This window comes from Gigantopelta aegis, chromosome 4, assembly GCF_016097555.1.
Source record: "Gigantopelta aegis isolate Gae_Host chromosome 4, Gae_host_genome, whole genome shotgun sequence".
In the NCBI taxonomy this organism is placed as follows: Eukaryota; Metazoa; Mollusca; class Gastropoda; order Neomphalida; family Peltospiridae; genus Gigantopelta; species Gigantopelta aegis.
The window spans coordinates 102,802,017-102,815,481 of NC_054702.1; the positions used below are offsets into that span (position 1 = coordinate 102,802,017).

The following is a 13,465-nucleotide window of genomic DNA, read 5'->3' on the forward strand; positions in this document are numbered from 1 at the left end:
CAATGATCTTCTCAAACAGTTCTCCTGTCATATCCACAAAGCAATCCATGCAGACGACCTAGCAATCTGGAGCCAAGCTGAAAGCACCACAACTGCAGCTACAAACAAAAGTACAGAATGCTGCACTACGACTTATTACAGGACTAAAAAGTACCCCCATTACAACAATGGAAGCAACGACTGGTCTGCATAGCCTGGAAAAGCGCCGCGAAGAAAAGTACTCTTACAACTCTATAAATTCAAACGCCTCGAGAAACATATAATAAACATCAAATTTCAAGAGCTTACCAAGAACCGCCTCGAAAGAAACTGCTTCAACACCACTTGTCCAAACAACTTGCTGCACCGAACACAGGCATATTGTCCAGACAACCATACAAATGGGAAGTGCTCTGTACTTATAGATATCACAACCAGATGGAAAGAAACGTCAACATGTCTAGACATTCCAGGAATTGATACCAAAGCAGTCCACCAAGTCATATTATGAAAACAAAGACAATGGAGCACCTGGCGATAAACTATCACCACAGTGACTGGATATATACTCTGTCAAACCAGACACGCATAGGCGAAATATTCATGGAATTATCTCTTTAATACAAAGTGGCATAATTTCGTTATTTACGATCGTATTAGTCAAATTTTACATGAGTATGTGACAATGTTCTTGCTATGGACTGACGGCAGTGGAGGCATTTTCGTCACCAAACAGCGTCGCACGATGTCAATATCCACCTACTATGTGGTTTAGAAGCCGAATTATGAACAATTGATATTTTGTCATGGGGAACACCTTTAAATTCAAGATGGCGGTTAATGCGCCAGTCACGACTTCTTGCAATCATCCATTTGTTAAATAAGCAAACCAAAATACCCCACCTTCCTACGCCACTGGCAGATTGTTGCAAGGAGTTTGAAATGTTGATTGCAAGATAAGGTGGGACAAATGTCTCCTGTGTTTTTTTTAAATAGCTTTGGAAATTTTTATTATATATATTTTTTTTATCTGAATATTAATTTATTATTTATTCAAAGTTAGTATTGGCAATATCCAATTTTACGTTTTTAAATTTTAGCGCCCTCATTTGGTTTCACTGAAAAACGTTTGACATCACTCACTAGTACACTAATGTAAAATGGAATATGGGAGGTTTGCGCGACTAAGGGCATCACTAACAGGGATATCTTTTCCTGGTTTGTAGGTTACTTCGAGGTCATATGGTTGAAAGCGAAGGGTCATACTCTGTAAACGCATTGGGGCCGACAGTAGTGGCTTGGTGAAGATAGCTTGTAGAGGTTTATGATCACTCTCAAATGAAACAGACTTGCCAAATATGTAATAATGGAACTTCTTGCATGAGTGGACTATGGCCAAAGTATCTTTTTCAATCTGTGCATAACTCTTCTCTGTATTTGTCAAAGCTCGAGAAGTGTAGGCAACTGGTATGCAATCTTGAAGAAGTATGCCACCAAGTGTGTAACTGCTTGGATCGCATTGTACTGTGACGTCTCTGTCGACGTCAAATCTGCCGAGAACTGATGCTGTAGAACAAAGTGTCTTCAGCTTGTCACAGCTTGTTGAAAAAAGTAGTTTGTTTTATTTAACGACGCCACTAGAGCACATTGATTTTTCTATCTTATCATCGGCTATTGGACGTCAAACATATGGTCATTCTGACACTGTTTTTTAGAGGAAACCCACTGTCGCCACATAGGCTACTCTTTTACGACAGGCAGCAAGTGTTTTTTATTTGCGCTTCTCACAGGCAGGATAGCACAAACCATGGCCTTTGTTGAACTGGTCGGTGCAAGTGGTTTTCGCCTACCCATTGAGCCCATGCCTCGACTGGGATCCGAACTCAGTACCTACCAGCCTGTAGACCGATGGCCTAACCACGACGCCACCGAGGCCGGTCGCTCTTGACAACCTCTCGAAGTGAAAAATCTATTTCACACAATTTGGGTATGAACTTTCCCAAATACTGAATAAGTCCTAGGAGGCGGCATTTCCTGAAGAGCACAGACCTTGTCCGGATCGGATTTTAGTCCGTCCTGTGTGATAATGTGACCAACATACTTGACTTCTTTCTTTTTTATCTGACATTTGAGACCAAGATTCCAAGCTTTTGCTCATTTTACAACCTTGTTGAGAATGAGGTCATGATGAGCTTTATTTTCTCCACCAATCAAAATATCTTGTAGCATGTTGCCCATTATCCTTTGGAATATTTCAGGCGCAGACTTGACGCCGAACAGAAGTCGCAGGAATCTGTAACAACCTATTGGCGTGTTAAATGTTGTCAATAAGCTTGATTCGTAGTCAAGTTTTATTTGAAGAAATCCTGACTTTGCATCTAGGACAAATACCTTTGCCTTTGGGAAAGATGCGACATCTTCAACAGTCGGGATTGGATAATGCTCTCGACGTATGGCCTTGTTAAGGTCTTTGGGATCAAGACACATTTTGACTCTGTTCTTCTTCAGTACCACAACCATCGAACTGATCCAATCATTTGGCGTAGTTACAGGGAGTATGTGACCACCTTTCTGCATTTCTTTCAGTTTTGAAGTTATTTCCTCAACAAGAGCTTTTGGCTTTCTCACTGATCCATGAACAACAGTTTCGACTTTGGGGTCAATTTTGAGTGTATATGTACTCCGCAAAGTTGAAATCTGGAACCTTTTCATCAATTTCCACATGCTGACTGCATGAATTTTTTCAAAAGACCTAGCTTCGTGCTGGTTACGACATTTTAACTGTATGAATGCCCTATGTGGGAGAATCGATACTGCAGCTCTAGTATCAATTTGTAATCTGAGAACGTTTCCGTTTATGCTGACATTTGCATACCAGTCTTGTTGTTCATCAGTCACATTCACACCATTAATGAGATCTAAGTAATCCGATTCAGGGTCAGAATCTTCCAGGACTATGTTTACATTGTTTCTGCTTTTGACACGGTTTTATAAAATATCCTAACTTGTGACAAGAATTACACTTGTTACCAATAGCAGGACACTTTGCATGACTTCTACTGTATCCGTATTTGTAACATTTCTCACTGGGGTTACTTTTCGTCCTTTCTTTTCTGTCAAGTCTTTTCAAGTATTCTGTTTCGAGTCCTGCGTCGGAACAACGCATGGACTTTCGTATCCTCTTCACTAACTGTTGCCTTCATGTTGTCATAAGACGTTTCAAATGCATGTCCAATCTGAATGGCGAAATCTAGCGTTAGATCATCACCTTTCTCTAAGCATTTCTCACCAATGGGCTGGTGTGAGCGAAGAAAATACGGTCAGCATACGGTCATTGTCTGTATCACCACAGTCTACAACAAAATTTTCTTTGGTGCAACATAATATGTATATTTTGCATATACACCTTCCAGTGTTTCATTTTCTGCTGGATTTGCACCCTCAGCAGGTGCCCACGTGAATGTACTATATACTTCACGGCCTTTGTTACCAATACATGTCATTAGGTAGTTCACCTTTTGCAATTCAGTTTTGTCCGAGAGTGGCCCTTTAAATGTGAATTCGCAATGTTGCTAAAATTTCTTCCATTCTTTGTTGAAATCAGCTGCTTGCCATTTCATAAACGGTTTTGAGCTACCACTGCACTTAGTCATTATGTTAGAAGTCGAAATATAAATGTGACGAATTATCACTACACAGTTTTATAACTTGTAACACTGTTTCACGGTCGACGAGATCACGTGGCTACGCACATCTGAACACGGAGGTCCCAAACAATTACGAGTTTCTGTGACATTGTTTAGTATTTTGGCGACAAAATACTAGTTTGTTACTTGGGGTAAATGTTTCTGCGTGATTTCTGTTGAGCAGTGTTAAAGCTACGGTCGAACCATATTTTAGCAACTTCTGACACCACTTAACATTTAACAAGGCATCTCCATAGGCCCGGATGTACTTTAATGTCGCTATGCCGTAAAGCTAAACAAGTCACGTGACATTGTTGTTAACATTAGTGATTACAGATTCCACAGAGTCGACAGAGATTCGCTTGAAACCATTTTAGCGATGGTAGGGCCAGAGATCTAGAAGCAAGAAACGAATATGCCATGGTTTATTGAAACGCTTTGGTACTGCCGAAGTCTTAGGAATAGTTTCATCTGCAATGTCCTTCAAGATGGAAGTGAACAAAGACGGGATCATCAGCATCAGTAATGGCAACTTGTTGCAGACGAAAGTTGCCTTCGCCAATTACACGTGATGGAGGTCCATTATTCATCCTCTCATGGTAATATGATCAATGTCCTTCAAGAAAGTTTCCTGAAGATACACTGAAAGAGGATTGTTTTTTGAATGAATGAATGAATGTTTAACGACACCCCAGCACGAAAAATGCATCGACTATTGGGTGTCAAACTGTGGTAAGTCAAAACATAAATTGATAATTAACATCAATATAAAAATTCGACAGTCAAATAAAAACACTGTGTAAAGAACTGTGCAAAAATACAAATATCACAAACAGATATAATTAAAATTTAGAGTAAAAGTCAGTATCACGTAGAAACTGTAATATAAGTTCTGGATGATGTTTTTTTTTATTTTATTAAGACGTAATTCATCAAAATTGGGCCTAAGCCCACGACAGTTCCACTGAAGATGACTGAATGAATGAATGTTTAACGACACCCCAGCACAAAAATACACATAGACTATTGGGAAGGAAGGAAATGTTTTATTTAACAACGCACTCAACACATTTTATTTCCGGTTATATGGCGTCAGACATATAGTTAAGGACAACACACAGATACTGAGAGAGGAAACTCGCTGTCGCCACTTCATGGGCTACTCTTTTCGATTAGCAGCAAGGGATCTTTTATATGCACCATCCCACAGACAGGATAGTGCATACCGCTGCCTTTGTTACACCAGTTGTGGAGCACTGGCTGGAACGAGAAATGGCCCAATGGGCCCACCGATGGGAATTGATCCTAGATCGATCGCACATCAGGCGAGCGCTGTACCACTGAGCTACGTCCCGCCCCCAGCTATTGGGTGTCACAAATGGTAACTATATAAAAGTATTATTTATAAAATTATGTAAAACCAGTTTGTTAATGATTGTTTGATAAATAGTGTGTCTTGGTGTTAATAAGAAAACTTTGAATGCATGGTGTGATTAACCATTGGTTTTACTTCTAATAATTATTTGTCAAATAGTGTAAGGTAACCAGTAGATAGTGTGAGGTAACCAATTTTTTTACACAAATATGTTTTAAATGTTACGTAATATTAACCAACTATTTCAATTCTAATAACCATTGTTAAATAGTGCGAGGTGGTGTTAACCAACTACTTTGTTTCTCAATTGATGGCTACACAGTATGAGGTGTTGTTAACTAAGTATTTGTTGGGTGAACTGTGTGGTTTTATCCCATTATTTCTGTTTAAGAAGTCTTTGTTCCCACTAATTACGTTTTAATAATTATTCTTAAAATAGTGCGAGGAGTTGTTCACCAACAACTTGTGGTTTTACATCAATTATTAGTTAACCAGTGTGAAGCGCTGTTAACCAGCTAATTCTTGAACTTTTTACAAATATTGGTTAAATAGTGTGAATTATTTTTTATAAACTATTTCAATTTTAATAACCATTGGTTAAATGGTGTACGGTGTTGCTAACCATTTTTTTTTTTTTCGAAAACGTGTTGGCTAAACTGTATTATGTTGTTGTAACCAATTATTTCTGAGGTTTGCTTTACCAACTGTTGAAGTGCAAGGTGTGGTTAACCTATTGCATTTCAATAACTATTGGCTAAACAGTGTGATATTCTTAGGCAACTTTCTGCGGTTATAACGGTTAAATAAATAGTATTACTGGGTTTTGTTAAACGGTTGAATGCTATCTTTTCACAGTAATTGTTTGATAAATTGTGTATTAAAGTGTTAAATAATAATAATTGTGAGACCTTTGGGTCAGGAAACGTATAAGACATAAGAAAAGTATTTTAAAATACCAGTGAATTAGAACATTGAAACAGCAAAATGCTATTATTCTGTTTTAGAGATACAAGGAAGAATTAGGTCTGGGCACGAACAGTAAAGGTCAAGAAGATATTTATTATCGGGAAAAGTAGGTTCTAGCCAAGAATACATTGAACAAATTATTATTATTATTATTTTATTAATTTAAAAAACAAAAAAAAATCAAGATTCCGGTGCAAGGACTTTGATTCATGACATGAAACATACATATACTGGCGTCAGTGAAAATGAGAGCAAAAAACGTTTTACAAGATGATAAGACACACCACACGTGTGTAAACGCACGTTTCTTAAACACAAAACCACCCCTCCCCAGCCGTCCCTACAAACTGTACGGACAAATAGTTTTTGAAAGAGTGCAAATGGACTTGATACACAGGTAGGGGGTCGGACTGCAGATACGTACTGTCACTCGTTGATGGGATTTCTCGGTTTGCATTGGTACAACCGTTTGACAAACAAAAGTGTTGCCTGTGTACATCAAGCAATTAAAATGATTTACAGACAGCATGGATATATCGACATTATTGAGTATGATAATGGGCCGATTTTTAATGACATTACCCACGAAGACATTGCCTAAGAAGGGGCAACAATCGTCAACCCGTGACGTTCTCAGTCCCAGGGAAATGAGTAGCGAGCACATAGATCCATGAAACTAAACATGTTGAAAACGGGTAGACGAGGATATAATTGGGTTGAAAGCCTCCCTGGGATTAGTAATCAAAGACTATTTGAACAGCTAGACAGATATCGTCATTAATGACGGATTACAAAGGATCCTAATGCAAACGACAACTGTCAATTCGATGCCGCTGCAGACCAATTGAAAATAATTGGTATCCACAGAACGGGAAATCAGACAAGTGCAGTGGCAGTCCAGCATACAGAACATGATGGGACATATTATGAAGAATTTCTGGGTTCACCAATATGTGGTGAGAATGCAACAGAAAACATAGTTTGGTGATGGCCTTACTCTGTTGGCTCTCTCCAGAGAATCCAATTGCCAGTTCGTGGTTGTAAGTTCTCAGGGAGATGAATACACCAGAATATTATCCAACAGTGGAATGTTTGATCCAGAGATACCTCTGCTCACTCTAGGATATTAACCAGAAGAATGTGGCGAGCATTACGTAAGCATTGCTTTACAATGTTCTGTCACACAATTTCTACAACACCTATCCGCAATTCATAACCAGACACCCGAACACACGCATACGGAAGCCACTGATGACGATTCGGCATGTGGTGTAAATAACCACTTATAGTAGTAGGTGAGCAAAGTTGTCACAATCCGGGTGGATGTCTATTACGAAACCAGAACAACGCTAGCAGTGTCACAGACGCTCACTGTGTACAAACTATAAGTGATAATAACGAAGGTAATAACCACACACCAGATGTGCCTCGAAGTCAAGACGAGAGTGGTCCTTACCTTCCAAGTCTTGTCCTCGACAAAATTATCAGCCAATGCGTAGCCTATGTCCAGTAACAATTTACCGATTAGTGGATGTTTGAGTATGGATGAGTCGCATCTTCCATTGGTTTACGGTAAGTCTATATGAATCCAACTTTGATGTAAAATCCACCAACTGGTATAAGTGTACGATGAATTAAAAATAAGATGCTTTAGCAGAGGGAGTGGTATCATAACAGAAATCAGGTGGATAAATGGAGATGGCAGTTGGACAAATGCTTGGTTAACGGTACGGGAAAAGAATAACAACTGGAACGATATCGATAGTCACATATCTGCATAACACAGATGCTAGGATACAACACTCCCAACAATGATAGGCTGCCACACATTTACTACGTACATGCCTACGCATCACAGAACAGCAGAACCACTTTATTATCAGTTACCCGATTTCATCAAAGCGTTTATATACATACATACATACATGCATATATACATACAAGGAAGACTCTATAGCTCAGAACGTATCGTGGCAAGTTGCGGGCGATTCGGTGCCACAGGTTCGCGTCTCAGCAATTTGGGAGGCCACAAAGGATTTAATTATCCCCTGCGCCAGTGCGTTAAAATCTATATGTAAACGTCAAACCCAACATACATACAATATATAGTATTATACATCAACAGAGTTTCTGCAGAAAAAATATGTTGGGTATGGCGATATGGAATTGAATGCAATCCACAATCAACGGGTATGGAGGGCCTCCCCCAAAAGAAAATGGGTTACGTTTAGGAGTTAGGGTAAAGGAAATCACAGAGTAATGATAAGAGTCATTCATTTTTTCAAAAGGTTTACAAAAAAGTCTGCAAAAACAATGTGGGCATGACGCCATACCCGTTTTACCCTCTGGCAGAAACCCTGACCAATACTAGTGCCAGGTTTACCCACGGTTTTATGCATGCAAGCGGGATCGACCGCGTAGCTTGTAGGCGCCATGCTTATGGTTGAGTTAAAGAGCATCCTTTTATGGCTACCTCGATAGCTCAGAACATATCGTGGCAAGTTGCGGGCGATTCAGGTTCGAATCCCAGCAACAGCATGAGACAATTTATGAAGCCAGGAAGGATTTAAGTATCCCCTGCGCCAGTGCGTTAATATTTATGTATGTAAACGTCAAACTCGACATACATACAATACATAGATATTCATATATCAATACATACTAGCCACTTCCAGGTCTGCCCACTGTTTCATGCACGTAAGCGGGATCGACCGCGTAACTTGTAGGTCCCATGCATTTGGTCGAGTTAAAGACCTTTTTTTTTATGAATACCTCGATAGGTTGGAACGTATCGTGGCAAGGCTGCAAGTTGCGGGCGATTCGGTGCCACAGGACCGAAGAAACTGATATTGACCAACGCCATACTTAAAATTGGAATGAATGAATGAATGAATGAATGAATGTTTAACGACACCCCAGCACGAAAAATACATCGGCTATTGGGTGTCAAACTATGGCAAACAAATAAAGTGATGATCAACATCAATATAAAAATTCAAGATTTAAATAAAAACAGTGTAAAGAACTGTGCAAAAATACAAATATCACACCCCTGCACCACGGTGAGGTTACAGCACGCGCAGGGGACTTACTTACAATTGAGCCCAGAAAAAATGTTAGGTTGGAATCGGAAATTTAATAACATATAATTAAATTTTCTTTGCGTCTATACACTTTACGGCAATCTGATTGGTCCAGAGGTGCTTACTTTTTTTCGTTCATATCTCGATGAACCGAAAAACATTTACGCCACGCCTACTACAACCCCCCCCCCCCCCCCCCCCCTCTCCATTCTTAAATATTATTGCAATTTGACATTTTTATTGCAAAATGACACTGAAAAAAAATGCATTATCGTGTCGTTTTGCAATAAACTGAATACTGACCCTTCTTAAATTGAATTAGCCCTCCAATTATCACATTGTAATTTAACTGCACAGCCAAAATTAAAACTAGGTCGTTCTTTGTTGAATAATAACCTTATGCTCACCATATATAGTCTCTTTGCATCAAAAGGAAACCGATGAATTGGTATGTAACTTAAAGGGACATTCCCAAGTTTGCTGCAATTTTTAAAGATGTTATTGACTAACAGAGACTTTTTAACGATTGTAATTACATATCAAATATATTTTTCTGTATAAAATATTAGTGGCTGTTTGTTAAATGTGTTTTTGATCGTTCTAATATATGTACTAAAGTACTGTCGGAAATAGAATAAAAATTATTTTCGTCGATTATTTCTTACATATTAAACAGACAAGTAAATATGTAAATATCTATTTAATGATAGTCTACCTAATTTAGCATTTACTTATTTTGGCTCTCAAGGTGGTGTTTACTCTTGAAATTAAAAGAAACAGGTTATTTGTGCACTTTATTGGAACAGACTATAAAAAAATTTGGTCAACACGTGTCAATATCATTGCTGTTACAATATGTGAGGGATTGTTTCTGATGACAGTTTACCCCTATTCCTCTCCAAAACAAAATATTTGTAGACATTTATAAGTAACTTTTGAGCAAAACTGTCAAGAACCATTTTGACTTTTGATCTATTATACTGGTATTAAAGGTGCTATCTCAAAGTTGCATAATGAGAGCTATTGCAAATCATGTTTTTATTAAATTTTGCTTTAACATTTAAAAACTACACCTTTATGCCCATAAATGATTATAGGAAATAATTTTATCTACTAGTAGAAAATACATTTTTATTGGAGAATCTTTATCACAAACAGATGCTCACATATAACTATGATATAGCACCTTTAAGTGGTTGCACAATTGTGTAAATTTCTAATGTACTTATATTGAATTTATATTCACTAAATATGCTGGTCATAATTAATAATTTATGCTGCAATTCAAAATAATCAGTTAACTTGCAGTTTTAAATTAAAAGTTTGTTTAAGGGATAAATGAAATTGACACATATCATCAAAATGTGTTATAGTCTGTTCCAATAAAGGCCACAAATCTCCTGTTTACTGACATCTGTATTTTAATTTCAAGAGTAAACACCACCTTGTACATCAATGAGAACACAAACAAGTAAATGCTAAATTAAGTAGAGTATCATTAAATAGGAATTTACAAACTATTCACTTGCAGTTTAATATGAAAGAAATAATTGACGAAAATAATTTTTATTCTATTTCAGACACTACTTTTGGCTAAATTTCATTTTATTCCTAAAATATTGGGGTTTTTTCGTACGTACGAAATTATTTGAAGACAAAATACAGTTTGGGCTTCTTACAAATATTAAGACGACCAGAAACACACTGAATATACAGACACTGATATTCTAAACAAGAAAATATATTTAATATGTAAGTTTAATCGTAAAAATATTTTATTAGTCGAAAACATCTTATAATACAGCAAACTCAGGAATGTCCCTTTAATAATGAATAAAGTATAAATATATAAAAAGATATTATTAATTTTTAAACCCATACCAACTCAAATAACACTTAAAAAAAAAGGAAATCCAGTATAAATAAAAACGTGGGTCTTTTTTTTTTTTACAAATTACCATTAAATTATATGGGTCAAGACAAGATGCTAGAACAGCCATAATACAAAATCCTTAAATTCGGGCAAAAACATTAGCGAAATTCGAGTGAAATGAGCTGGCCTGAACACTTATCACCATATATTTTCATTATTCTACCCACAATATTAGTTGTAATCCATGTAAAAATGCGTAGTGGTTCGTTTACAATCCTATATAGCTTTTTGGCAATAATGCTAATATGAATAAACGTTGCAATCCAGATTCGGGCACTTTTGTTTAATTCGGGCAACATCAGCCTGCCCTCCCCCCCCCCCCCCCCTACAAAAATGGGAGCCCGTACGCCTATGAGGACAGCCAAGGTATGCAGTTTCACTTGCGTTGTTTCTGAAGTAATCGATAAAGCAGTACAAAGAGACTAAATGTAGAACTGCACGTGTTTGTGTAAACAGATCTGGGAGTGGCAGTCGTCTTTGTGACGATGCAGGTTGGATGAAATGTCAGTAAAGGATTTCCTCGGGGGCGCTCGCTCGATGCGCGGTTGGTGTGGGATCGATCCCCGTCGGTGGGCCCATTGGGCTATTTCTCGTTCCAGCCAGTGCATCACGACTGGTATATAAAAGGCCGTGGTATGTACTACCCTGTCTGTGGGATGGTACATATAAAAGATCCCTTGCTAATAATAAAAAAGAGTAGCCCATTATGTGGCGACAGCGGGTTTCCTCTCTCAATATCTGTGTGGTTCTAAACCATATGTCCGACGCCATATAACCGTAAATAAAATGTGTTGAGTGCGTCGTTAAATAAAACATTTCCTTCCTTTCTATAGACGAGACACTAGATAGAGATTCATGGAATCCCCACTATGTTGCCAAATTCACACATGACACTGCATTGTGCAGATATACGGCCCTGGCCATTATGTATGGGGAATGTCCGAGTCACTCTCCATTCCTGAAAAATAATGGGAGTCGAGGCCCGTAAAATACACCAATAAAAAATATTATGTATCAAATATGTAAGTATATATTTCAACGTTAGTGCTTCTGAAGGGGTAATAAACTAGTGGGTTATTTTATCCATTACTGAAAGGTAATGGACCGATTTTCAATGGTTTAATAGTGGAGGTGTATTTTAATACCTTGGATGTTCCATCAATTGTCTTAAAACCTATATCTATATCTATATCTCTTTATATCTATATCTATATATAATAAATTGATGTTTTTTATGTGAATTTTATCTTTATTCATTATGAAGTTACATGACAATTTATCGGATTCCTTTTGAATAAAACGAACAGTAATCTCAAAATCAATATTTTCTGCCTCACTAAAATGAAATAATACGAGTGTACTTTGGATATTGTAAATGTTACTGTAGTAGGCTACAAATAAAATAAATTTCGAAAGAAAAATAAATCTGTGAAAAACCCCACAAAAAAACTCAAACATTTACCTAATAATACGATATACCTGGGGCGTAGCCAGAGAGGAAAAAACGCCGAGGTAAATCCAGACCTGTAAAATAAATATCAGTGTTATGGAAAAAATAAAATAAATCTGTGGAAATTCCAAGCGAGGCAAGCGCCTCGCCTGCCTCATGCTGGCTACGTCATTGTGTACTATGTTGTCATATTACAAAGCATAAAATCGCATTTCTTTTTATATGCGCGTATGCGCTCACGTTAGTGTGAGTTAAAACAACAAGAGAGACTTTGATTTTGTCCCAGAATAATAAAGCTAATTAAACAGATAAAATTTTAGCATAACATTAAATAATGTCACAATGTAGGTCTGCAATATAATTATGGCGTATTCAGTCCATTCCAATTAGCCGACGATTTCAATATTTTAAAAAATACATGCAGTATAGACCTCCAATACGTTTTGAGCTGTATAGCAGAAGCTGAGCCCGAATGTTGTCAGTCTGGCGCTGTCAAAATATAGAACATGCTCTATGTCGTCTGCTGCCAGATCTGTAGTTCGCGCCAGCACAGACGCGGTGTGTTTTGTCACATTCGATTCAGGTTCAGTGCTTTTCTTTTTCAACTGGTACTATACTCGCCAGACCCTGAAATCGATGGCCGCTCAACGGACTATGGATTTACGCATGTTAAAAAACTAAAGTTCACCTCTCTTAGGGGGAAACCTCTTTTTAACAGAACACCACTAGAGAACATTGATTTAATCATCCGCTATTGGATGTTAAGACTTTTCGTAATTCTGGCATATAGTTTTTGAGAGGAAACCCGCTACATGTGTCCGTTAGTAACAAGGAATATTTTATATGCACCATCCCACAGATATGATAGCACATACCAAAGCCTTTGATATATTAGTCGTGGTGAACTGGCTGGAATAAGAAATAGTCCAGTGAGTCTACCAATAAGATGTTATCGACTAACAGTGACTTTTTAACGATTGTAATTACATATCG

General features: G+C 37.7%; 1 protein-coding gene across 1 annotated transcript; it reads right to left on the reverse strand.

Annotated features, from left to right (window-relative positions):
- Nucleotides 1-1,419: 1,419 nt before the first annotated feature.
- Nucleotides 1,420-2,703, reverse strand: LOC121370120 (uncharacterized protein K02A2.6-like). The gene is made up of 2 exons (XM_041495224.1): nucleotides 2,146-2,703; nucleotides 1,420-1,545 (listed from the first exon to the last, which is right to left on the reverse strand). Exons 1-2 carry the CDS (start codon nucleotides 2,701-2,703, stop codon nucleotides 1,420-1,422), a joined length of 684 nt encoding a protein of 227 aa, XP_041351158.1.
- Nucleotides 2,704-13,465: the final 10,762 nt, after the last annotated feature.